Genomic DNA, 24,715 nt, shown 5'->3' on the forward strand with positions numbered 1-24,715 from the left:
GAGGCTGTTCCACCCAGTGGTCCATCAGGCTTTGCAGTTCTGCTCGTCTCTGCTGCTGCTGCTAAGTCGCTTCAGTCGTATCCAACTCTGTGAGACCCCATAGGAGTGTCCAATAAGTTAGAGGCCTCCTTGCTGCATTCTAAAGCCAAAAAGTGGATTTAATGTGGTAGACATCTGAGGTGTCCCAGGGAGGCAGAGGCTCCTTTCCCAAAGGCCTGAAATCCAAGCATTAACACTTCATTTCTCATCAGGAGTGTTTCTCTGTCAGGAGATACTCTTTTCAAGGGAAATCTTTATTTTCTTCTCTCACCTCATCACGGGGAGAACATTCAGTCCCTGACCCTGGACATGGATGAGTCTACCTGGTAGATGTAAAGTTTGAGGTCCTGGGAGTTTGGAGCCTCGCTGAGGGACTGTGACACAGAGGGAGGTGGATGAATCAGTGGGAGAACTGAAAATAAACTTTGCCAGCCCCTCTGTTTTCTCGAGGCAGCTCGGAGACTCAGAGGAACAGAACAGATCTGAGCTGTGGTTCTCAGGCCTGCCTGAGCCAGGCGGTGAATGATTCTTGACTAGATGAGGGGGCCAGATCGAGCTCTGAATTCAGAGCAGGGTGAGGGCGTTGTAGTCTGGGAGGATCGGAAAGGCTTTTGGAGGAGTTGGGGCAAAGACAGAAAGTCTAAGAAATTGAAGGTTTGCTTGGGAATATAGTGGCAAGGCCAGTCTGAATAAAGAATATTTTATAGGGGTTTATAGAATATCTAATGGGGGAGTTATTTTGCCTTTGAAGAGATGTGGAATGTTCAGTGATGTCTGAAGCTGTTTTTGATTGTCACGGGAGGAGGGTTGCCCGGCATCTGTGAGTAGAAGCTGGAGATTCAGCCTACAGTGCCCAGCGCAAGGCTCCACACAGAGTTCCCTACTGCCATGTCAATTCTCATGGCTTGTGGCTCAGTAAATGGTACCTGCTGTTACAGGCAGAGCCCTGGGGCAGGGGCAGAACATCTCTCACTTAAGCTTTATCTTGTGAGCTAGGGAATATTATTCTAACTTTACAGAGAAGAGAACTGAGGCTCAGAACGTGTAAGGAATTCACTTATGGCCTGACATCTAGTCATCTACAGGGCCTGGATCTGAGTCCCGGTCTGTCCGCCCAGGAAGCCTGCAGGCTTTCCATTGGACCCCCTCAGGGGATAGAAGAAACATGGGGACCAATGTCCAGCTCAGTCTCCCCTGTCCAGCTCTCCTGCTCCTGCTGGATTTACCCTCAGTCACTTGGACTGAGCCGACCCTGGGTGTTTTTGCTTTCGACAAGTCTCATCTCTACCCAGATGCATTCACTGGTTCTCCAATGCCTCCAGGAAAGCTCTATTGATGTCTCCTAAACCTGCATGTTCCCATAAAATTATATACAAGAAACCCTGCACCTGGAGCATGTTCTTATATAATTCCTAGCTGCCTGTTATTGTCAGTATTGGCAACAGAATGAAGCCCTCACATTACCTTCGACATGACATATTGTGTAGGGAAAACTACAGAACTGTTCTGCTGATGGAATCAGATACAACACAATAGTAACACCAGAATGACCTAGGACCAGTTCTGGATGAGTATTAGTTTCATCTTTCCCTCCTCAGAGGAGACACAGCAGAGCAGCGTCTGGAAGGCCGAGTAGAAGTAAGCCTGGCAGACGAGCTGGGGGCTGGCATTCTAGGCAGAGACAAGCACGTGCCCAGGTGTGGAGGTGTGGGGAGAAAATTCGTGCTTAGGGAGCTGCCGAGAGTCAGCTGAGGCTGGGGCCTGGGGAAGGGGCTGGAGAGGCGAGTGGCCACCCATTACCAGAGACCGAGGATGCCAGACAAAGGAGGCTGGGCTTGCCCAGAGGACAGCAGAGTGCTGCCCACGAGTTGTAAGCAGAGGGAGTGGTGTGCTCCTGTTTGCGTTCTGGAAAGACCACTTTGGTGGCTGGGCAGAGGATGGGCTTGTGAGGATGGGCTGGTGAGGATGGTGCCAGCCCAGGGAGGCTGGTGACAAGGCTGTTCTAGTCCAGAGAGTGCTGTGGTTGCTGCCAGGGTTTCCTTTTCTCCAGCTCATTTGTAGTGTGGACCTGTTTTAGTCTCAGAGTATGAGAGACAAGATGGCAACTGGGCTGCTTTGGAAATCAATGGGAGGGTACTTTCTTGACTTCATGATGCCTTCAGGGATCTTAAATTCAAGAAAATGAAAAGGCTTATCTGTTAAAAAAAAAAAAAAAATCCATCTCCTGTTGTAACATTCTGCACTCCCCTCCCAGATCCCCACCTGCTTCTTCCTTCACAGAACACCTTGCTGCCCCTGACAAGTTATTGTCAGAGTTATGGCAGGCGAGACAGGAAACAAAACCAACAATGTGAACTTCTGGGAGATTTTTGTCCTCAGAGGGCCCAGCTCTCTGGGACTTCTTGGCGTCTTGGTTGGTACCTCCACCAATCACAGGTTCACTCCTTGGTAATTGATGAGATGGATGGAGATTCTTCCTCCATCCTGACACCAAGGTTGTGGCTCTGGTCCTCACTCGTGCATCAATAGAAGAGATGCAAAGTTTCTTAAGTTCTACAATCAACTAGGGGAAATGCAGTTATCTCCAGGGGAATTAGTTATCTATTGCTGCCTAACTCATTACTCTAGAATTCAACATTTTAAAACAATAGTTATTATCTCTTTGTTTCTGTGGGTCAGGAATGCAAGAGCATCTCAACCAGCTGATTCTGACCCAGTGTCTCTCATGAGGGACAGTGGCGCAGATTGTAAAGAATCTGCCTGCAATGCAGGAAACCCAGGATTGATCCATCTCTGGGTCCGGATGATCCCCTGGAGAAGGGAATGGCTACCCACTCCAGTATTCTTGTCTGGATAGCAAGCTGTTGGCCACGGCTGGAGTCATCTGGGGCGGGACGGTCCTCACCAGGAGGACCTCTCCACAGGCCGTATGAGTGTCATGTTACGGCAACCAGAGCGAGTAATGAGAGAGAAAGTACATCCAAGATGGAGGCCACTGACCTTTATAGCCTAGTTTCAAAAGCCAGGCACCATCACCTCTACAGTGGTCTATCTGTTAGAGCAACTCTCTAAGATCAGCCCACTCTGAAGGGAAAGGAGGTCACCCCTTGAAAAAAGAGAAATTAGCAAATAATTTGTGGCTGTATTTTTTAAAACCGCCACTAGGATTCTAATCTCCAAGAGGTAGCATGACACAGTGGTTAAGTGCATCAATTTGAGATTAATAAAGACCTGGGTTTATCCTGGCCCGCACATTTGCTGCTTAGGCAGGTTTTTGACAAGTCGCCTAATCTTGCTAGATCTCAATTTCCTATAAAATAGGGGTAAGAATAGTAGATGTTTCGTTGGGTAGGCATGGAAATTAAAAAAGATCATGCATGTAAAGTGCCTGGCAGTGAGTAAGCACTGAACATAACACTACTTAATTGCCGCTGTAGCTGGATAATGTTATTATCCTCCTTTACAATAGGCAGAGGGGGTAAGGAGACAAGTGGGATCAGACTGCCTGGCTGGGGACTCTGGCTCTGCTGGCCATTAGCTCTGGGCAAGTCACTTATTGTCTCTTGGCCTTGGTTTTCTGTAAAATGAAGATAATAATAGCTAGTGCCTGGCCACCTAACAGGTGCTCAGTAAACATTTTCTGAATAAGAAAATGGTGGCTGATAGAGGGATACAACTCCTCTATCAAAGGGGCGTTCGCCTGTGTGTGTGTTTGTGTGTGTGCTGGGATGCTACACAAAATACATTTGACCGCGAACACTGTCTGTTAACTGGGGAGCCCAGTATGGCTGTCCCGGTTCCACTTGAGAGTGCCCTGTACCCCTGAGTGTGCCCCCCTCCAAAGCCTCTGGCTCTATCCTCCCTTGTGTATTGTTCCTGGGCTCACTGCTCAGCTTCTTCACAACCTTGGCTTTGTTCACGCATACTTCCTTCATCATCCCTGCTGCCTCCACCAAGAATATATTTAATTGGCTTTGCACAAGTCTAGGGATTTGGTGACAGGAGGAGGGGTGGGAGGTGGGTAGACCCATGTCACACCACCTCAGAACTGCTACATTACCTTAAATTGATTTTGCAAATGAAAGCTAAAAGCTAAGCAAAGGCGACCCATCCATTTTGCCTAAAGATGATTATAATGCTCTTTTACGGCCTCCTAAATGACAAAGCAATTTGTTACCTGCCTACATCAACATTTGCTTATATTAGCACCCAGGATGCTTGATTTTTATTAGCCCCACGTTATCATTTTATGAAGACACAGGGGCTCAGTAAAATTAGTGTGCAAATAGAATGCCCATTTTGCATTTCCCTGTGGTCAGCAGAAATGCTGAATGCAATTGAGTTGATACCAAGTCAGGGGAGACATCCATAAAGGTAGCCTTCACTGCGGCCTCAGTAATGCCATCTATCATTTCTGTGCTGCTGGGAGAGACGGGGTCCGTGTGAGACGGTGTTTTTGAAAAGGGCTTGGTGGTGTTTTTGTCTTTTGTATTTTAAGTGAAAAAGCAACATAAATACTAAGACATAGCTCAACTCCCACCAGCAATAAGGAATTAAAGCAAACTCTCTCGTGTGTGCTGTAGATGGAAATGTAGTGGCTGTAGGATCTAATACTGCTGTCAGGGGATTCAGGAGGAGATAGATGGGGCAGCAAAAGGGCACTAGCCTGGGACCCTGCCACTGCTCCTGTGTGACCTTGGACGTGTCCCCTCCTTCTGTGAGCCTCAGTCTCCTCACTTGTGAAATGCGGTTGATACTGTCCTCCTCACAGAGGCATTATGAAGACTAAGTAAGATAATGTGTCTAAATTTCTTTATAAACCATGATCTATATGAATATATTTTATTTATTAATGCAATAGCCAGTTCCTGAGCACCTACTCTACACAGGGTCCTGGGAAAGACATTAAATATGCACCATGAAAGTCACAGTTTCTCTCTTGAGGAGGTTATATTCAGTCCAAGAAGTGCTCAGGTATTGAACTCCTTTTTTAAACCATAAACTTCTTAAAAGCAGGTGAGCTTTCTCTCTCTCCCTTTGCTCATAAAAATGCTTAGCGTAGAGCTGAGAACAGAGTGAGTTCTCAAGTATGTATTTTGACTTTATCATATGTCTTGTTGTATTTTGGGACCTAGTATTAGAGAAACAGAAGGCAATTGTCAGAGAAGGCAATGGCAGCCCACTCCAGTACTCTTGCCTGGAAAAATCCCATGGACAGAGGAGCCTGGTAGGCTGCAGTCCATGGGGTCGCTAGGAGTCAGACACAACTGAGCGACTTCACTTTCACTTTTCACTTTCATGCACTGGAGAAGGAAATGGCAACCCACTCCAGTATTCTTGCCTGGAGAATCCAGGGACAGGCTGCCCTCTATGGGGTCGCACAGAGTCAGACACAACTGAAGCGACTTAGCAGCGGTTAGCAGCAGCAATAGGGAAGCAGAGACATCAATTCTGGCCATCCAATAGACCAAGCAAGTCCTAAGCCTTCAGATCCAGGCTTAATAGGGTTAGTCTTGTTTTGTTTTGTTTTTTAAGTTTTAGTCTCTGACTTGGTACATCAACTGTTGGGATCATGAACCACATTCAAAATAACCTGCCCCTAGCATTGCAGAAGAATAAAGCCTGTTGGTGATCTCTACCTCCCCTCTCCCTCCAGATTATCCTCTAACCTAGATGGGATCTTTTAATCCAACTCCATTCAGTGTTCATTTCTCTATTTCCTTTGGTTCATTGTTCTGTGTCAATCAGCCCTTCATCTGCCTGTGTCTAAGTACCCTCTTCCTGAGCCTCCTTTCTGGGAATGTCACTCTTGGCTACTGCTTTTGTCTAATAATATTGTTGTGTTTGCCAGGTGGCACTAGTGGTAAAGAACCATTCTGCCAATGCAGGAGACATAAGAGACTTGGGTTTGATCCATGGGTCACGAAGATCCCCTGGAGGAGGACTCCAGTATTCTTGCTTAGAGAATCCCATGGACAAAAGAGCCTGGCGGGCTACAGTCCATAAGGGTTGCAAAGAGTCGGACACGAATGAAGCAACTGAGCACACACGTGCAATAGCTAAATGTTATTACACAGTTGAAACTTCTGTAGAGTCAGCAAGAGCTTGGACTCTGATTTTGGCCCATAATTTTCTAAATACTTCTTTATATCTCTAATAATTTTTATTTCTGGATATTGTGAATTATGCATTGTTGAATATCTCTATTTAGTTGTCTTCCTTTAAAGAGAGTTGGACTTTATATAGCAGACGGTCAAACCATTTTGTTCAGTTTGATCCTTTTGAGATTTACTTTAAAATTTTGTTAGAGTGAGTCTAGAGTGGTTTAGCCACACCGCTAAGGTGTGGCCCCTTCTGGGTTCTGAATGCCCTGAATGATTAATGCAGACTTTTACTTCGAAGGTGGGATTTCAGATGGCTCCCACCCTTCTGTGAACCCTGAGAATGTGCAGTTCGCCACTCCCTGACCATTTTTTTCATGATATCGTTGCCACGGAGATTCACCTCATTTATGTACATCTTGGGACCCAGCAAAGACTCATGAGGAGCTCTTTATGGATTTCTGGAATTTTTGTCTACAGAACTCCCTTTCCTCTGAAATGTAGTTTTCCCACAACTACTACCTGTTTCAGACTCCCTGACTTCCTGAGTGAGATGCCCCTGCTTTGTCAGGACATGCCTGTCTGCCCTTTGGCCTGGGGTGGGCCTCCAGGCAAACAGCTGGGACAGTCATAGGTGCACCTCACTGGTTTCCCTTTCCTCGGGAATGAGTCTTGCGCTGACTCTTGTTCAATGTCTGAAAACAGTTGTTTTGTGTATCTTGTACAAACTTCTAGTTGTATAAGATGAAAGAGAAATCTGGGCCCTCTTACTTCATCAAGGCCAAACAGAATTGGATTCTAATCTCAGATCTACTCTATGTAGCTGTGTAGGTAGAACTTGAACAAATTATATAAGCTGTCTGAGCCTCAGTTTCTGCCCCAATAAAAGGAATATTGATTGTCATGTTTCTGTAAGGATAATAAATAATGTATACAACCTGCCTGGCACCAGTTGCTAATTAAATGGCAGCTGTTATTACTAATGTAAATAGCTACCTTCTTTACTCCATCATTTACTGAATTTTTACTGTGCACTCAGCAATATGTTGGAGAAGGCAATGGCACCCTACTCCTGCCTGGAAAATCCCATGGACGGAGGAGCCTGGTGGGCTGCAGTCCATGGGGTCGTTAACAGTCAGACACGACTGAGCGACTTCCCTTTCACTTTTCACTTTCATGCGTTGGAGAAGGAAATGGCAACCCACTCCAGTGTTCTTGCCTAGAGAATCCCAAGGACAGGGGAGGCTGGTGGGCTGCTGTCTATGGATCACACAGAGTCAGACACGACTGAAGTGACTCAGCAGCAGCAGCAATATGTAAGCCTGTTTAATTATGACAACAACCCTATGAAGAAAGTCTTATTATCCGCATGTATGGAGCAGCACACTGCATCTCAGGATACATAACTTGCCTAGTTTCACAGTCAGTGCATCTGGGATTTGATTTTGCTCATATGACTTCTTTAGATGATTGTGCTACTAATATGGTCAACTGCACAAAAGAACAGGAATGTGGTTTTTAATATTGGGTAACAAGGGACGTAATACAATAATTTATCAGCAATGGCTAGGCCTTAGAGGTTGAGCAAACCCAATGATTTAAGAGAGAAATGGAGAGAACCGTTTTCCTCCGCCTTTGCCCCACATAACAACTCCCCTCTGAAATTTCCCCTCCTCCTTAGCAACCTTCTTCCACTTTACCTTCCAGACAACCTTCGGGAGGGGGCAGAGCAGAAGGTGGTATTCATCACAGGACGAGTCCACCCAGGGGAAACACCCTCTTCATTCGTATGTCAAGGTAAGTTGCAAGACCTCATGAGCGTACTGTGCCTCCCTCCGTGTCCAGCTGGGGCACTGCTGGCCTCTGGGACCATGTGGCCACATGCAGAGTCCTTATCTTGGGTGACAGTTTACTTCACTTCTCAAGAGGCTACACCCGATCCCCATTAGTAGTTGTTCCACTAGATGTTTATGGACTACATGTACGCATGGAAGAATGGATGAATGAACAGACAGATGGGTGGATGTGCAAATGAATAGGAAGGGCTCAATATAGTTCTCCTGTATTTGCGACACTGAGGATGAGTCATAGAGTTGTCTGCACTTCCTAGCTTGGTTTCACTAGTCTCCTGCTGCTGCTGCTAAGTCACTTCAGTCGTGTCCGACTCTGTGCGATCCCATAGATGGCAGCCCACCAGGCTCCCCCGTCCCTGGGATTCTCCAGGCAAGAATACTGGAGTGGGTTGCCATTTCCTTCTCCAATGCAGGAAAGTGAAAAGTGAAAGTGAAGTCACTCAGTCGTGTCTGACTCCTAGCGACCCCATGGACTGCAGCCTACCAGGCTTCTCTGTCCATGGGATTTTCCAGGCAAAAGTACTGGAGTGGGGTGCCATAGCCTTCTCTGTCACTAGTCTCCAGTAGTTTACAAAAATAAAAAATCTGGCCTCCTCCCACCCACTATTACCACCAGAAAGAAAAAAGAAAAGAAAACAAAATCTGGTCCCAGGTCAATGTGTATATTGACAAAAGTGTGGTAGACTGGGGAAGTAAGAATTGAAAATTATCTACTTACTTGTTCATTCAATCAGTCACTTAACGACTTTTGAAATACTGATCATGAACAGGAATGTATGCTTCATATCAGACAACCAGAGGTAATTTCTCTTCTCAAATATATCTTTTTAAGATTGAACTTTTATTATTTAGTAGTTAACATATAAAATATATATTTAGCCAGCAGTATATATACATGCATGTGTGTATATATATATATGTGTGTGTGTGTGTGTATCAATTAGTAGCAATATAAATATGAACAACCTCAGATATGTAAATGATACCCCTCTAATGGCAATAAGTAAAGAAGAACTAAAGAGCCTCTTGATGAGGGTGAAAGAGGAGAGTGAAGAAGCCGGTTTAAAACTCAACATTCAAAAAAATAAAATCATGGCATCAGGTTCCATCATTTCATGGCAAATAGATAGGGAAAAAATAGAAACAGTGACAGATTTTATTTTCTTGGACTCCAAAATCACTGCAGATGGTGACTGCAGTCACAAAATTAAAAGACACTTGTTCCTTGGAAGAAAAGCTATGAGAAACCTAGATAGCATATTAAAAAGCAGAGACATCAGTTTGCCAACAAAGGTCCATATAGTCAAAGGTATGGTTTTTCCAGTAGTAATGTATGGATGTGAGAGTTGGACCATAAAGAAAGCTGAGTGCCAAAGAATTGATGCTTTTGAACTGTGGTGTTGAAGAAGACTTTAGAGAGTCCCTTGGACTGCAAGGAGATCAAACCCATCAATCCTAAAGGAAACCAACCCTGAATATTCATCAGAGGGACTGAAGCTGAAACTGAAGCTCCAATATTTTGGCCACCTGATACAAAAAGTCATTGGAAAAGACTCTGATGCTGGGAAAGATTGAGGGCAGGAGAAGTGGGCAACAGAGGATAAGATGGTTGGATGGCATCACCAACTCAATGGGCATGAATCTGAGCAAACTCGAGGAGATGATGAAGGACAGGGAAGCTTGGCCAAGCACTATTCTAAGCACTTTCCATATTTTATGTTATTTTGTTGATTTAACCTAATATTTTGGATTTATGTGATTATATTAAGTTTTCTATGTCAGAGAAACTAATATTAGCTGTATTTTTACATATGAAAAAAACAGAATTTGGGGGAAGTTAAGTAATTTATCTCGTTTTTGTCTCAAAATGACCATGAGGTCAAAAGGATATGATAAAACCAATGGAGGTGAGACAGCAAGCTGCTCTGGAAATAATGGCTATTTGCCATCAGACAGTCTTGGGGTCAAATACTGGCTCTGCCACTTCCTAGCAGTTCAGTTTCCTCAAGTGTAAATAATAATAATGGATTGGCCCAAAAGTTCATTTGGGTTTTTCATTATATCTCATGGAAAAAGTCAAATGAACATTTTGGGCAGCCCAATATACCAATACCTATCTGCAATGGCTGTTATGAAGCTGGCATGAGATGAATGTAAACAGACTCCCAGTCCTGTGACTGGCATGCAGCAGACCCTCAACAGATGTCACCCGTTCCTCATGGGGATCTGAGAAGAGGAGGCAGGTAATCTGCCTGGTAAAGTGTAAGGCACTCTGCAAACACATAGGGTCTTCTTTTCCCAGCTCAAGTTCTTACAGGGCTGTGGTCAGGCACCGCTGCCTCCCTCTTTGTTTCAGACAAGAAGCCTGCGCTTCAGAGGGAGGGAGTGATCACCCAAAGATAAGAAGCTCAGAGGCTTGGCTAGGGGTTCTGGATCCCCCAGTCAGCCACCTTAGCTGCCTCCTTGGCATCTCACTTCCAGCTTCCTTCTTCCCCTGTCCTTGCAATAACCTCTCCCAGGGCCATCCGGATTGTACCACCTCCTTTACTGGCAGCCATCTGTCCGTTACTAATCTTGGCAGCAGCCCTAGTCCCCCAGCTGATCAGATGCAACTATTTTGTCCTTGTTTGTGAAAAGACAGTAGCCTTATTATTGATACTTTATCCCTGGCAACCCAAGCTCCCATACCTGCCCGCTCTGTGGGCAGCAGACAGAGGGCAGGGTCACCATCCTTTTCACAGATGAGGCCTCAAGCACAGAGAAGTCTGTAGTTCTCAGGTGCTCTCCCCCTTGACCCTGCCTTCCCCCAAGAGGAGGCTGAGTGGTGCTGAGTTTATCAATGGCCTCAAGCTGTACTGCAGCTTTTCAACCAGCTCTTTAGTCTTTGGCAGAGATTTTGAATGCCTTCCACCACCTTCTCAAGGTCACCTCCAAACTCCTCAGCATGACATTGACAATTCTCCATGACCTGGCTCTTGCCACATCTCACTATATGCCAGTCCCACACACAACCTAATCCCTGGAAGAACTCTCTTCTTCCCACCACTGGGCTTCTGCATCTGCTGCTCCTCTGCCTAGAAAGTCTTGTGCCTACTCCTTGCCACCTGGCAAACACCCCCTCCTCTCCCAAGGTTCATTTCAAGTACCTTCTCCGGGCCAAAGGATGTTCAAACTGCTGCACAATTGCACTCATCTCACATGCTAGCTGCTCAAAATCCTCCAAGTCAGCCTTAAACAGTACATGAATCAAGAATTTCCAGATGTTCAAACTGGATTTAGAAAAGGCAAATAAACCTGAGATCAAATTGCCAGCATCCATTGGATCATAGAAAAAGCAAGAGAATTCCTGAAAAACATCTACTTCTGCTTTATTCACTACACCAAAGCCTTTGACTGTGTGGATAATAATAAACTGTGGAAAATTCTTCAAGAGATGGGAATACCAGACCACCTTATCTGCCTCCTGAGAAATCTGTATGCAGGTCAAGAAGCAATAGTTAGAACCAGACATGGAATAACACACCGATTCCAAATTGGGAAAGGAGTATGTCAAGGCTGTATATTGTCACTCTGATTATTTAACTTCTTTGCAGAGAACATCATGCAAAATGCTGGGCTGGATGAAGCATAAGCTGGAATCCATATTGCTGGGAGAAATATGAATAACCTTAGGTATGCAGATGTCACCACCTTTATGGCAGAAAGCAAAGAGGAGCTAAAGAACCTTTTGATGAAAGTGAAAGAGAGTGAAAAAGCTGCCTTAAAGCTCAACATTCAAAACCCGAAGATCATAGCATCCGATCCCATCACTTCATGGTAAATAGATAGGGGAAAAGTGGAAACAGTGACAGATTTTATTTTCTTGGACTCCAAAATCACTGAAGATGGTGACTGCAGCCATGAAATTAAAATACGCTTGCTCCTTGGAAGAAAAGCTATAACCAATCTAGGTAGCGTATTGAAAAGCAGAGACATTACTTTGCCAACAAAGGTCCATCTAGTCAAAGCTATGGTTTTTCCAGTAGTCGTGTATGGATGTGGATGTGAGAGTTGGACCATAAAGAAAGCTGAGTTCCAAAGAATTGATGCTTTTGAACTGTGGTGTTGGAGAAGACTTTAGAGTGTCCCTTGGACAGCAAGGAGATCCAACCAGTCCATCCCAAAGGAAATCAATCCTGAATATTCATTGGAAAGACTGATGCTGAAGCTGAAACTCCAATACTTTGGCTGTGTTCTGATGCAAAGAACTGACTCACTAGAAAAGACCCTGATGCTGGAAAGATTTAAGGCAGGAGGAGAAGGGGAAGACAGAGGATGAGATGGTTAGATGGCATCACCAACTCAATGGACATGAGTTTGAACAAGCTCTGGGAGATGGTGAAGGACAGGGAATCCTGGCATGCTGAAGCCCATGGGGTCGCAAAGAGTCAGACACGACAGAGGGACTGAACTGAACTGGGCCCCCTGGCCCCGACCCTTCAACCCTCTGCCTTGGCTCTGCATTGTGAGTTGCTCCGTGGTCATCTTTTTTGCCCCAGTTTGTTACATGTTTGTTTTGCATTTTTTTGTTCTCCCTCTAAACCTGAGCTTTCTGAGGCCCAGGGCTGGATCTTAGAGTGCCATTTTCTGCATTTGTGAAATGGGCATTGTCTTATTCACCTCATGGGACTGTTTGAGGAGCAAACTCTGTCTTGGCTTAGGATACTAAATCTGAGTTCAGAAAAAGGAACCTCCAGTTCACACAGTCAGTAAAGTGCAGGAAGAGCTTTGAAGTTGGGTCTCCCAAGCCTTTACCCTCTCAGGGGTGGGAAGCACTAGAAGGCCAAGCTTCTCACCTGGAAGAACTCAGTGGTCAGGCTGCCCCACAGCATCCAATGTAAATGTGCGGGTGAGGCTGCGCAGGCTCAGGGGGTGAGGTGGCGTGCCCAGGACCACACAGCTAATCCATGGTGGATGTGGCCCTGGGGCCTGTCTCCCAGATCCTGGTCTTCCTCTGTCCCCATCTCTGTAACTTTCCCTTGAGACACACAGTTCATCCTTCCTGAGACAGCTGAACACAGGCAGCGTTTCCCCACTTCGCCAGTGAGGAACGGAGACAGGGTCTTCCCCGAAGGTCTCCCAGCCCCCTGGGGACACCCTAGACTACAGCCACACGGGGTGCAGCTCAGGCTCTCTTCCCCAGACCCAGGTCTCAGCTGGACCCCTCCCCAGCCTTCCTTGTTCTGGGGAGGGCAATAGAATCTAAGGCCTGAGAAGATGAGAACCTTTGGTTCTGTTAACTCTTTTTCCCTATTAACCGGCTCCGTGACCTTGAGCAGAGGACAGACATGTGAGGTCTGGTCATCCCCATCTGGCTGGGACCTCGGTTCTCGCAGCCGAGCTGCTGCTGCGCCTGCTGCTGGGAGCAGAGTGAAGTCCTGTTGCGGCAGAGCTCTACATGGGTGGCATTTAGGGGGCAGGGCTGTGACTTTCTCAAGGCTCTGCTTGGTGGGGGGACGGCTGCTTCCCCAAACCCCCACCCTTGGCCTCTGGGCAGCTGAACTGTCCTCCCTCTGGAGCTCCCATGTGAGAGGTCAAGGCCACCTCTGCATGGTCCTGTAGCAGCGTGTGTGTGAGCTGGGTCTCTGGAGCCTCGCTGCCTGGAACCAAACCTCAGCCCTCCCACTCCGTACAGGGTGACCTTGGGGATGTTCCACAACCTCTCCGGGTCTCAGTCCCTTTTTCTCTAAAGGGAAATAATAATAGGAATTCTGCCTCAGAGGGTTGTTGTGGAGATGAAATGAGTTCGTGTCCATAAAACATGTAAGATGGTGCTTGGTGTGCAGTCAGCGCTGAGTAAGTACTATTTATAGAGAGGGAGGCAGCAATGATGGGGTGTCTTCCAGGTGCCCAGAGTGCTTCCTCTAATCCTCACTGGGAACCCAAACCCAGGTGTGTGACTCCTGTACCCCATGTGCTGCCTTCCTTCCTCGGCTCCTTCCCCAAAAGAGCCATTAGTTCACCCCTTCCATTTACCTGCTGGGAGACCCGGCTGCAAGTTAGAAGTTTGGCCTGGACTTGATCTCAGGTCCAGGGAGTGTTCTTGTCCTGAAGCTTCCTGGAGTTGATGGGACATCGCTCACTGAAAAGTCCCATCTGCAGAGCACTTGTCCACTCCAGGCCCTTTGTAAATGAATCCTTAAGCCCACCTGTGTGAAAGGCTGCCATGGAGAGGTACACCTACCTCTGGAGGTGGCTGGGCAGTGGGCACAGCTGAGGTTTCAGACTTGAGCCACCAGGACACCTGAGTCAGAGTCCCATCACTCTCATCCCCTCACTGGGACCCCCAACAAGTCCTTAACTCTCAGAGCCTGTTTCTCTGCCTATAAAATGGCACCAACCTGGTCCTCCAGGGCCTGCTGTGAGGATTTATGGAGCCCCCCTCCAGCTGCCAAGGGGCCCACCAGGCCCTCCCTTGGAAGCTCACTCCTCAGGGGTGTCCTGTGGGCCAGGCAAAGGATGGGGAGAACACGCATGTGTGTGCACACACACACTCACAACCACCAGGACACCAATACACATGCTCATACAATACACACACACACTCTCTCTCTCACACACACAACCATCAGGACACCAGGACCAAGCACAAGCTAAGACTGCCCACAGTGAAGTGGTGACCTTTGCCTCTTTCTCCCTCCTCTCTCTCATCATTTTCCTCCCTCCTCTATCCCGCACCTCTTCTTCATCTCCTCCTCCCACCTCTCTCCCATACAGCCTCATATATGCAGGAAACTAGATCCAGGAAGGGGTTGTCACGGGGCCTTTTGCTTTCCAAAGCTTGTCTTTTCGTATGTGAAATGGGCAGAGTTGGAGAAGGGAGGGTTAGAACTTAGACTCTGTGAATGTCAGGCTCTTCAGGGCCAGCCTTCCTGGGATTCCATAATCCGGGTCCTTGGGCTCAGCTACGGGCAGTCAGAGTAGAGCCTAGAGGACTCCTGTCACATGACCCACACTCAGCCCAGCAGAGACACCCCCCAACCCGACCCCAAATGTCCTGCTTCAAGCAGAGTGGGCTCTTCCCACTCTGTATCCTTCCTCTTAGCAGAGAGAGCAGCAATACCTTACACAGAACTCTCTAGAGAAAAATCATGCAGGCATATATCCAAATAATTTGTAAATCCCATGCAAATAGACTCCTGGCTCGTCCCATCTTGGTTTCATGGCAATGGTACCACTTTGAAACCAGTAGAACTGGACTGAATCCCAGTCAGGCCCCTGGGAGACACTCAGCAAATGATGTCACCACCCCAACTTGGTTTCCCTGTCTGAAAAATGGAATCAATCCAGCTACTGAACATAGGAGTACCTGTCACTGGACCATCTCTTTTTCTTTGTGACTGCACCACACGGCTTGTGGGATCTTAATTCCCTGACCAGGGATTCAGCTTGTGCCCTCAGCAGTGAAAGCATGGATTCCTAGCCATTGGACAACCAGGAAGTTCCCGGGTCCATCTTTATTCATTCATTTCACACGTATCTATTGACCATTTGCCTTCCCCAGTGCTGAGCTGGGCGCTGACAAAATCCTGGCCAAGAGCTAGAGCTGTGTCCTTGCCCTCCTGGAGCTCACAGCCTGGACAGAAGATAGATTTGCACAGCAGATGCAAGCCTCAGTCCCCCACACTCAGAGGTACTGAAACTACAATTTTCCTTACATTTCTAAAACTGAACTCAGTTTCCATTTCAAGGCCCCATTCTGCCAGGGGCCAGAAACTTAGTCTCTGTAATCTTGGTGTCACCTTTCCCCAAGGTTGTATGGTTTAAGCCAAGACTTCTGCTGCTCCTGGGGGTGGTAGACAAGTAGTCTTCTCATCAGTGTCATCATCTACCCGCAATGCTTACCCTCCATCAGGGGCATCCTTGTGACTCTCTGGGTCTTGGTCAGTGCAGAGCCCCTGCAGGTCACCAGCATGCCAGACCCTGGTTCCTGTGTGCAAGCCTCTTTATCTTTGCTAGCTCTCTGCTAGGTTCGTGCCCCTACTACTGCCTTTTCCACCTTCAGGACATCCATCCATTATTATTATTACTTCCCTCCAAACCGCATTTCAGGCTGCAGCCAGGGGAAACTATCTCCAAAGGCCAGATCTGACCCTGACCTTGGCAATGGCTCTCCTGAGCTGGTCATATTCTTCAGCAGGACCAGCAAGCCCCTATTTACCTCTCCTGCTTCTCTCTTAACATCTTCCCACCCCACACCTTCAGCCAAACCAAATAAGAGCAATTGAGTAAACAACACACTTCCTATGTGCTGGATACTTTGCTCACATTAACCAACTCAGATCCTTATAATACTAGTCTTCTTCTTAATTGATGAGGAAACTGAGAAACAGGGAGGTTAAGGCCACAGATTTAGTCCAGTTTCAATGTCTGTGCCTTTAGTCATGAAGCTATGCCTCCTGGAACTGAAGAACTCTCTTAAGAAACAGGTTGTCTTCTGTCTCGCCTACTAATCTCTGTGTAAGACTTCCCCTGTCTGGAACACCATCTCCTGGCACCTCTTTCATCTGGTTCACTCTACTCATTCTTTAAGTTTCCACAATCCCTTCTTGACCCCCAGGCTTGGTCGGGAGACCCCGGGGTTCCTAGGGCTCCTTGTGCTGTTCCCATGAGAGCCTTTGTTGGTAGGAGCTGCTCTCCCCCCATGCACCCCTCTGAGCAGGAACCTATTACACATCTTGGAATGACAAGCTACTCCTGACATGGACCTGACCCTGTGAATGTTTATAGAATGAGTAATTATCAGCTCAACTAACACTCTACTTTGTCCAGGTCAAATGAATTTCTGGGGCTAATCTACCAGTGGGCATTTATTGGGCATCTGCTGCATGCCTGGCTCTGTACAGCAGGAGAAATAGCAATATTGAACCTTTAGTTGTGGTTTGTTTGATGCAGGTCATCATGGCCACGTGAGGTCGGCACAGGGCAGTGAGGTCGGCTACCCAGCTACCATTTCCAAACTCTGCCACTTTTCCTTCTCTTCCTCCACCCTGTCTAGCCCCCAGTCCTGCTTTCTTCCACCTTCCTGATGAAGGATCTGCAAACTTGTTTACTGAAGGGGCAGAGACTGATCTTCTGGGGGTGGATTATGTCTCCCAGAAGGAGGAAGTGTAGTCTCCTCATTTGACAGATGAGGATTCTGGTACTTTGAGGGAAAGGAATGAAGTAGGTGGAATCATAACCTGTCATTGTGGGAGGCATCCTTGGGAATTATTGTGTTCTTTCATCTAAGTTTAAAGATGAGCCAAAACTAGAACCCAGGTTCTCTGACTCCTGGTTTGTTGGCTTCTCCAGTTCAGTATCCTTGTTCCCAGATCCCACAGTCAGTTAGCTTCACAGACCACAACACCTAGTTCTAGGCTGCATTCTGATTTTTATTACCCCCACTGCGTTTCAACCTTTGATCTAAGTGACTTTATGAGAGCACATTCCAATGCTCAGGTGCTGGGACCAGCAGTCAAAATGCAGGAGTTCTAAGTCAGTCCCACAGAATTCTTCCAGATCGTTACCTCTATATCAGGATGAGGAAACTGGTCAGAGAAAGCTAACAACCAGTGAGGAGTCCATGCAGACCTCCAAGTCTGCACACTTTGCTTCCTTGGTCCATTCCATACTTGTGGCCCGTACTGGGGGATGGCATTTCCTCTCCACTCTTGCTCTGACATTTCTCCTCATTTTCCTCTTCACTTACCAACCCCTCCCCACACAAAATAAAAGTGAAAGATCTCCCAATTTCTTCCTCAATGGGAAAGATTCCTGTTGAACTGAGTCTGACCTTTAGCCAAGAGATGAGTCTAAAACTTCGGCTTTCCTTGCCCCACGCTCACTCTGGGTGGCTGCAGCCTCCGGTCTGGGTTTGTTTCCTCTCGTCCTCTTATTAGCTGCCTAATCGGCAGCACAATTAATCTGCTCATCTGTGAAGGAGGATGGCTTACAGTGAGCTGCTCCATTTCCAGAAGCCATTCTCTGAGGCAGCATGGCCAGGCCCTGAGCACTGTCTGGCTCCTTGATGGAGGGCTGCCCCGGGAGCTGGGGTCAATTAGTGGACAGATTAAGCAATTATTAGCCCCTAACAAGGGTGCTTGGCATCATTACCCTGCCTATTTACTGGCAAACCACAGCTTTCATATGAAAACCAACAAATAAATTAGGGCATCTGGTCTACCGCCGCGTCAGCCATGCAGTAAATGATGTCCAACTGGCTCTCGGCTGCCAATGGATTCTCAGCCCAAGATATCCCTCCCTGGTCACAGCAGCTCTGGACCGTGCCACAGAGTGACTTATCATTCCAAGAGCTAAGTGCCTGCCACTGGGCACATGAATTGTTCTTAGTTACCCCACTGCTTCCTTCTGTCTGGCTGTCAAAACCTACATACCTTTCAGGGCCCAGCTCAAAGCTTCTTTCTCCTTGATACATTTTCTGCTCTCTCCAGCAGGGGAAGAGCTCTCTCAGTTCTCCTTTTGTGCTTTTGGAAGGGTTGTGTGCTCTCCTGTCACTTTCCAGCATAGCAGGCATCTCAAGGAATGCCAGAGTTCCATTTTGTCTATTTTTTTCAGGTCTCCGAGGAATAAGTAGAAACATGGAGAGGGTCGAGGCAAAGACTCGGTTCTTGTTTTCTTACCTCATCCCCTATAGATGTGTGCAGGCCATGGCCAGGACATCAACAAAGGTGGTGACAGGGTCAGGTTTGGGCTTCAGGACAATCCCTCTGGCTGTAGTGATAAGGGCACCTTCTAGAGGTTTTTGCTGTCACCTAGGCCAGCTCTGGTTGCTCTCATCCAGGCTAGATGTGATGGTGGCCTAGAACAGAAGAGAGGCAGGGGGATGGAGATGAGGGGCAGATTTGCTAGTTTCAGAGAAGAGACTCAGGGACTGCCTGACTATAGGAAAAGAGTCATGGAGGAGACAGTCCTAAATCTGGTGACCAGGAGGCAAGGTGGTGTTTGTCCTAGTGAGAAGCCCAGAAGGCAGCCAGCACTGGAGTCTGGAAACAGGGGACCCTTTAAGTGGGGAAAGGAGTAGAGTTGGGGGTATTGACAAAACCTCCCTGTCTTTTTGTGACTTCTCTCTGTTTCCCGGTGTACTCATCAGCCTCATGAGGACTGAGACCTCTTAAGGTCCTCAGCCCCACAATCACCCAAACTAATGTCAGCCTTTAGCTAGTAGTGGACCCATTAGGGAGCAACTCTGCTTTTATTGTTCAGAGTTATCCTGCCTCTCCCCATCTCTGTCTGTCAAGACTCCAAGGCATAGCTCACATGCTGTCTTTTCCTGGAGGCCCTTCCTGTGCTCTTGAGCAGGACATGCTGTCCTCCAGGCCTTGAACTTCAATATTATATCTTGATCTGTCTCCTGGAAACAGAGATATTATTTGTAAAATTCACTGGGCAATACCTAATTCATAGCCATGTACCCACAGTGGCTAACAACATAGGCCCCCAAATCACCTATTGATCTCTCACTGTTTTTCCCAGCTGAGGAAAGGTGCTCCCTCCTTCCTGAAATATGTTGACACTAACCCAGATGCTTCTTTTTTTCCCAGGGATCATTGACTTCCTCATAAGCCAGCACCCTATTGCTCGTGTCCTACGGGAACACCTGGTCTTCAAGATTGCACCCATGCTCAACCCTGATGGTGTCTACCTGGGCAATTACAGGTGAGGGATGGGGGAGAATGCTTGGATGGTGGTGTGAAAGCAAGAAGAAAAAGGGGCTATGTTTTTGAGGAGCAATTTTCAGACTACCTATGATTTCATCAGAAGTTTCACCCCAGCTCCTGAGGATGTGATGAGCTGGCCTTGGCTAGTTCATGCCCAGTCCTGTGAGGTCACTTGCTGGAGTTTCCTGGGCAGTTTTCTGGATTAGGAACCAGGAGACCTAGTATCAGTTTTGGTGCCTACTTCCTGTGTAACCTTGGGGAATCCACTTTCCCTCTCTGATGCATTGCAGTTTCTCTAGCGTAATTAAGATAATAATTACTTACCTGGCAGGGCACTTGTGAGCATCAGTGCTCACAAAGAAACAGTGGCAATGAATGTGCTTTTGAGCATATGGTGGTGATGACAGTTACCATTTTGTTTCTGGATTTCTTCTTGGAGATTATTAATGAAGGAGAGCAGCAGCCTGCATCATGTGGGCAGCATTTCTCTTTGGTGTGAGCATACTGGCCGGCCCCACACTCATTCATGCACTTTACATCTTGAGCTCTTTCTCCTGGCTTAGCCCCATAATTTACAGCTGAAAATTCCACTGCCCGGGGAACCATCTGCTGAGAGAACATTGAATCCTCTGAGAGAGAGTGTGTTATTAGCCTTATTTCACCTTTGAGGCAACAGACTGGGCCAAAGTCACACAACCAGTAAATCATTGACTAACTTCATCACCCAAATTATACAGCGTGAGAGCTGATTGGTCCTAGAATTCCCAAGGTAACATTCAAGCGCCCCAGCTTTGATGTAAGACTCTGTGTGACCTGTTGCCTCACCCCCCCACCTTCTAGTCTTAGAATCGTTGCTCTGGCCACTCTAAGGAAGGCCTGGTTCCTTACACAGGTCCTGTTGGTCCATAAAGGCCCTCTGTCCAGGGCTTCCTAGTCTCGTCCTCATGTCACTTTGTGTGATTTTGTGTTAGTTGCTCAGTGGTATCCGACTCCTTGTGACCCCATGGACAGTAGCCCATCAGGCTTCTCTGTTCATGGAATTCTCCAGGCAAGACTACTGGAGTGGATAGCCATTCCCTTCTCCAGATCGTCCCAACTCAGGGATCGAACTCAGGTCTCCTGCACTGCAGGCAGATTCTTTACTCTCTGAACTACCAGGGAAGACCCCTCATCTCACTAATCCTTCCTTGCAACTCAGTTTGTACATCTTCTTCTGAAAAACATCCCCCAACCCCCCAAAAAGAATTGGCCATTCCCTTCTCTGAGCTCCCACAGGCCTGCCTATTGAATGTCTTACCCCATTGCAAGGACCCCAAGGTCCTAAAACCACCAGAGGGGAAGCACTGAGCCTTAATGGTCCTTGTGTTCCCCAGTGCCTATCATCAAGGGTCAGCATGTAGTAGATGCTCAAAAAGAGTTTGGTGGATACAAAAAAAAAAAAAAGAGATGACTTTCCTGATGAAGGCACGGAGGTTCAGAGATCAAATGGGACTTGCCCAAGGTCAGTGGCAGAGCTCAGACCAGAACCCACGTTTCCTGACATCCCATCAGGTCCTTTTGAAACAGAGCTGGTTTAATGCTTTCCCAGAGTGTGGCAGTTGGGTCCACAGAGGCTTCCTAGTACCCCTGGGTATGAGTTAGACAGAACCCACGGGAGGCATGATGCCTTAATTAAAGACGGTTTTGCTTCCTCTTAATTGGCTCAAGTCATGGTTCATTAGCACTGGCAGGTTTTATGGCTGCTGCAGGCCTGGGAGCAGTGCCTTTCCACCTTTCCTGGACAGAATGCAATGTTGGCGATAATGGTGGTGGAAAGACCATTTGATTGATGTTAACATTTCTGGTTAATTACAAGAGCAGCCATGGTCAGAGAGAGGTCAGTACTGTCCATTCCACATACTTATTTATGTCATCATATGCTGTCTGGGGATGACCAGTTAGAAAGAGGTCTTTGACCTTGGCCAAAATGCCTCCTCTTTCTGGGCTTCAGATGACCATTGGGGGTGGTGCTGGGGCAGTAACTGCTTCCTATATGTCCCTAGCTGTCCAGGTTTTGTGAATTGGGCCTTTCAGGATAAAAGAATTCCACCCCTCAGAAATGGTTCTGTACTGAAGTTTAAAATCTCAGCCTTCTCCCAATGAGAGTATGTGATTCTTATTACAAGAGTTGAAGAAAATCTATAACCACAGGCATTAATCCTCATGCTAAAACAGCTCTGAGTAGCAACAAAAAGCCTATCAATCATGAAAATTCACCATTAAATATTTGGGGGATGTGAAAAATAATAATCAAGCCTACAAATGGAGACTTTCAAGGTACCTTAGAGGTTCTGTAGGCCAGCCCCTCACAGAGCTACCCTACAGACCACAGCACAGTGTCCCATGGTTTGGTGGGACTTGCCCAGGCATTATAGGGGGAGAATGGATTTAGAGTTCAAGTAAATTTGGGAAACATACAGTTAGGCAAAGTTAAAAACTCTCTTCTACACTAAGATTTTTCCATTTTGAATACGCTAGTAAACAGGAATCCCAAGTGGGGAATACAGTGTTCAGTGTTTCCCAAAGAAATCCCTTTCCCCACCACCCCTCACCTGCTCCACCACCACCCTGTCCCCAGGGGGGGTTGGGGATTATAAAACACCTGGAGCATGCCGGTCCAAGAATTCTGCTTGCTCATCCCCCAGTGCCATGTCAGGCGCTCACACACTTGTCTCACTTAATGCTAGCAGCAACTCTGTGAAGAAGGATCTTTGTGAGGCTTTCTATGCTTGCAAACAATAAAAATCTACTCCATGCCCTCCAGGTGCCTCTTCTGCCCCCACCCCTCCTCCTCTTTTTCCTTCTCTTTTCCTTCTCCTATGCTCAAGAACCATGTAATCGAATCTAGAAAGAGGAGTCCAATTTCCCAGCTTTGATCATGCAAAGCTGTCTGATTCTTTGTGACCCCATGGAGTATACAATCCTGGAATTCTCTAGGCCAGAATACTGGAGTGGGTAGCCGTTCCCTTCTCCAGGGCATCTTCCCAATCCAGGGATCGAACCAGGCTCTGCTATATTGCAGGTGGATTCTTTACCAGTTAAGCTACCAAGAAAGCCCTATTTTAATAATACAAGTACCAATACCATGGTATTTGTAGTAAAATAGACAAGGTGCACTCTAGCATTTAATGGCCGATGATGACACCTGTCCCATGATAGATGATGTACTTTATGTAGAAGAGCAGCAGTGTTTACTTACTAGACTCCTATGTGTTCTCCCAGACTCTGGATTACGGGAGGAGCAGAGAGAACCAGGGTTATAGCAGCCACCGTACACTCTCTGGCAGCCCTCTATAACAGGAGCTGGTGTAACAGGAGATAACAACCGTATTATGGTGTCTAATAAAAACACAGGCCAACTATACTATCTGTCTCACTTTTGTTGTTTAGCTCCTAAGTTGTGTCTGACTCTCTTGAAATCCCATGGACTACAGCCCACAAGGCTCCTCTGTCTGTGGGATTTCCCAAGCAAGAATACTGGAGTGGTTTGCCATTTCCTTCTCCAGAGGATCTTCCTGACCCAGAGATCAAACCCCTGCCTCCTGCATTGACAGGTGGATTCTTTACCACTGAGTCACCAGGGAAGCCCTGTCTTTGCTGTCTCTGTCTCACTTACCACACTCCAATAAAACTGGCTATTTTCTTCAGTTTAGGTCTGAGATTTAATGCCACTTCACAGAAAGGCCAGGCTTCCCTAGTGGCTCAGAAGATAAAGAACCTGCCTACAATGCGGCAGATATGAGTTCAATCCCTGGGTCAAAAAGATCCCCTGGAGAAGGGAATGGCAGCCCACTCCAACATTCTTGCCTGGAGAATTCCATGGACAGAGGAGCCTGGCAGGCTATAGTCCATGGGGTCAGAAAGAGTCAGACATGACTGAGCGACTAATACACACACACACACACACACACACAGAGAAAGGCCTGCATAGATTCTCCAATATAAATTAGGTTTCCCATTACGCTGTTTCAGAGCACCCTGAACTATCCTTTCAGAGCCCTTGCCCCAGTTTGTAATCATGTGCTTGTCTATTGAATGACTGTCTCCACCTCTAGACCGTAAGCTCCCTGAAGTCAGGACTTTATCCCCAAAGCCTGGCACAGTTCCCAGGACAGAACCAGCCTTTGATATATAATTATCCAAATGAGTCAATAAACTCCAGAGCAGTGCTTAGTAACTAGGAAATGGCACAGGGGCTTCCTTAATGCCTCCGACACTTAAAAATCTGCCTGCAGCGCAGGAGATATGGATTTGATCTCTGGGTTGGGAAGATCCCCTGGAGAAGGAAATGGCTACCCGCTCCAGTATTCTTGCCTGGGGCTGTGTTCACAGGTAGCGCAATCATCACCAGATGCCCTCAGCTCCCAACCCTTTACTTTCAGCAACTCAGCCTCCTAACCCTGGTTGTTTTGACCTTATGCTGTTGTGACATAAACACTATAATGAGCTGCTCTAATGATTTAGGGAACTTTGGGTTCAGAGCCACACTTAGTTCTTGTACAGGGCATTACACTTAGAAACCACCTTGGATCATTACCACAGCTGTTTGAGAAAGGAAAGTCAGTTTTTATTATATCCATTTGAGCAAAGGGGAAACCAAGTCTGCAGAGGTGAAGAGCTGTGTTTAAGGTCCCTTGGTGTGTTCAGGGCTCCCTACACTTCCAGACACTGCCAGTGTCCTGCAAGCTGGAGGCAGAAGCAGAGAACTAGCGGACTAGCTTTCCCTACTCTCCTGAGCCTTCTCATCCTGGGGCAAGACCTGTCTCTCCCTGGCTTCAGTTCCCCTCTGCCTTCTTGGAAGAGGAAAATGAAGTGCAGATACTTCTCATCATTTAGCAGAGGCGCTGGAGATAGGCTCTGTCAAGAATGGTACAGCTACAGCACAGATGAACCTGGGGGACGTTACGCTGAGCGAAATAAGCCAGACACAAAAAGATAGATATTTTATGATTCCACTAATATGAAGTACTTAAGCGTAGTCAAA

At 47.0% G+C, this 24,715-nt stretch overlaps 1 protein-coding gene across 1 annotated transcript in view; it reads left to right on the forward strand.

Annotated features, from left to right (window-relative positions):
- The window catches only part of AGBL4 (AGBL carboxypeptidase 4), a 1,467,749-nt gene that overhangs the window by 1,323,912 nt on the left and 119,122 nt on the right, over positions 1-24,715 (forward strand). The window contains exons 7-8 of the mRNA XM_044945032.2: positions 7,848-7,937; positions 19,576-19,690. Of these exons, the coding sequence (XP_044800967.1) occupies positions 7,848-7,937; positions 19,576-19,690 (205 nt within the window). The remainder of the gene's footprint in view (positions 1-7,847; positions 7,938-19,575; positions 19,691-24,715) is intronic.

The sequence above is a fragment of the Bubalus bubalis genome, chromosome 6, assembly GCF_019923935.1.
Source record: "Bubalus bubalis isolate 160015118507 breed Murrah chromosome 6, NDDB_SH_1, whole genome shotgun sequence".
NCBI classification, from domain to species: domain Eukaryota; kingdom Metazoa; phylum Chordata; class Mammalia; order Artiodactyla; family Bovidae; genus Bubalus; species Bubalus bubalis.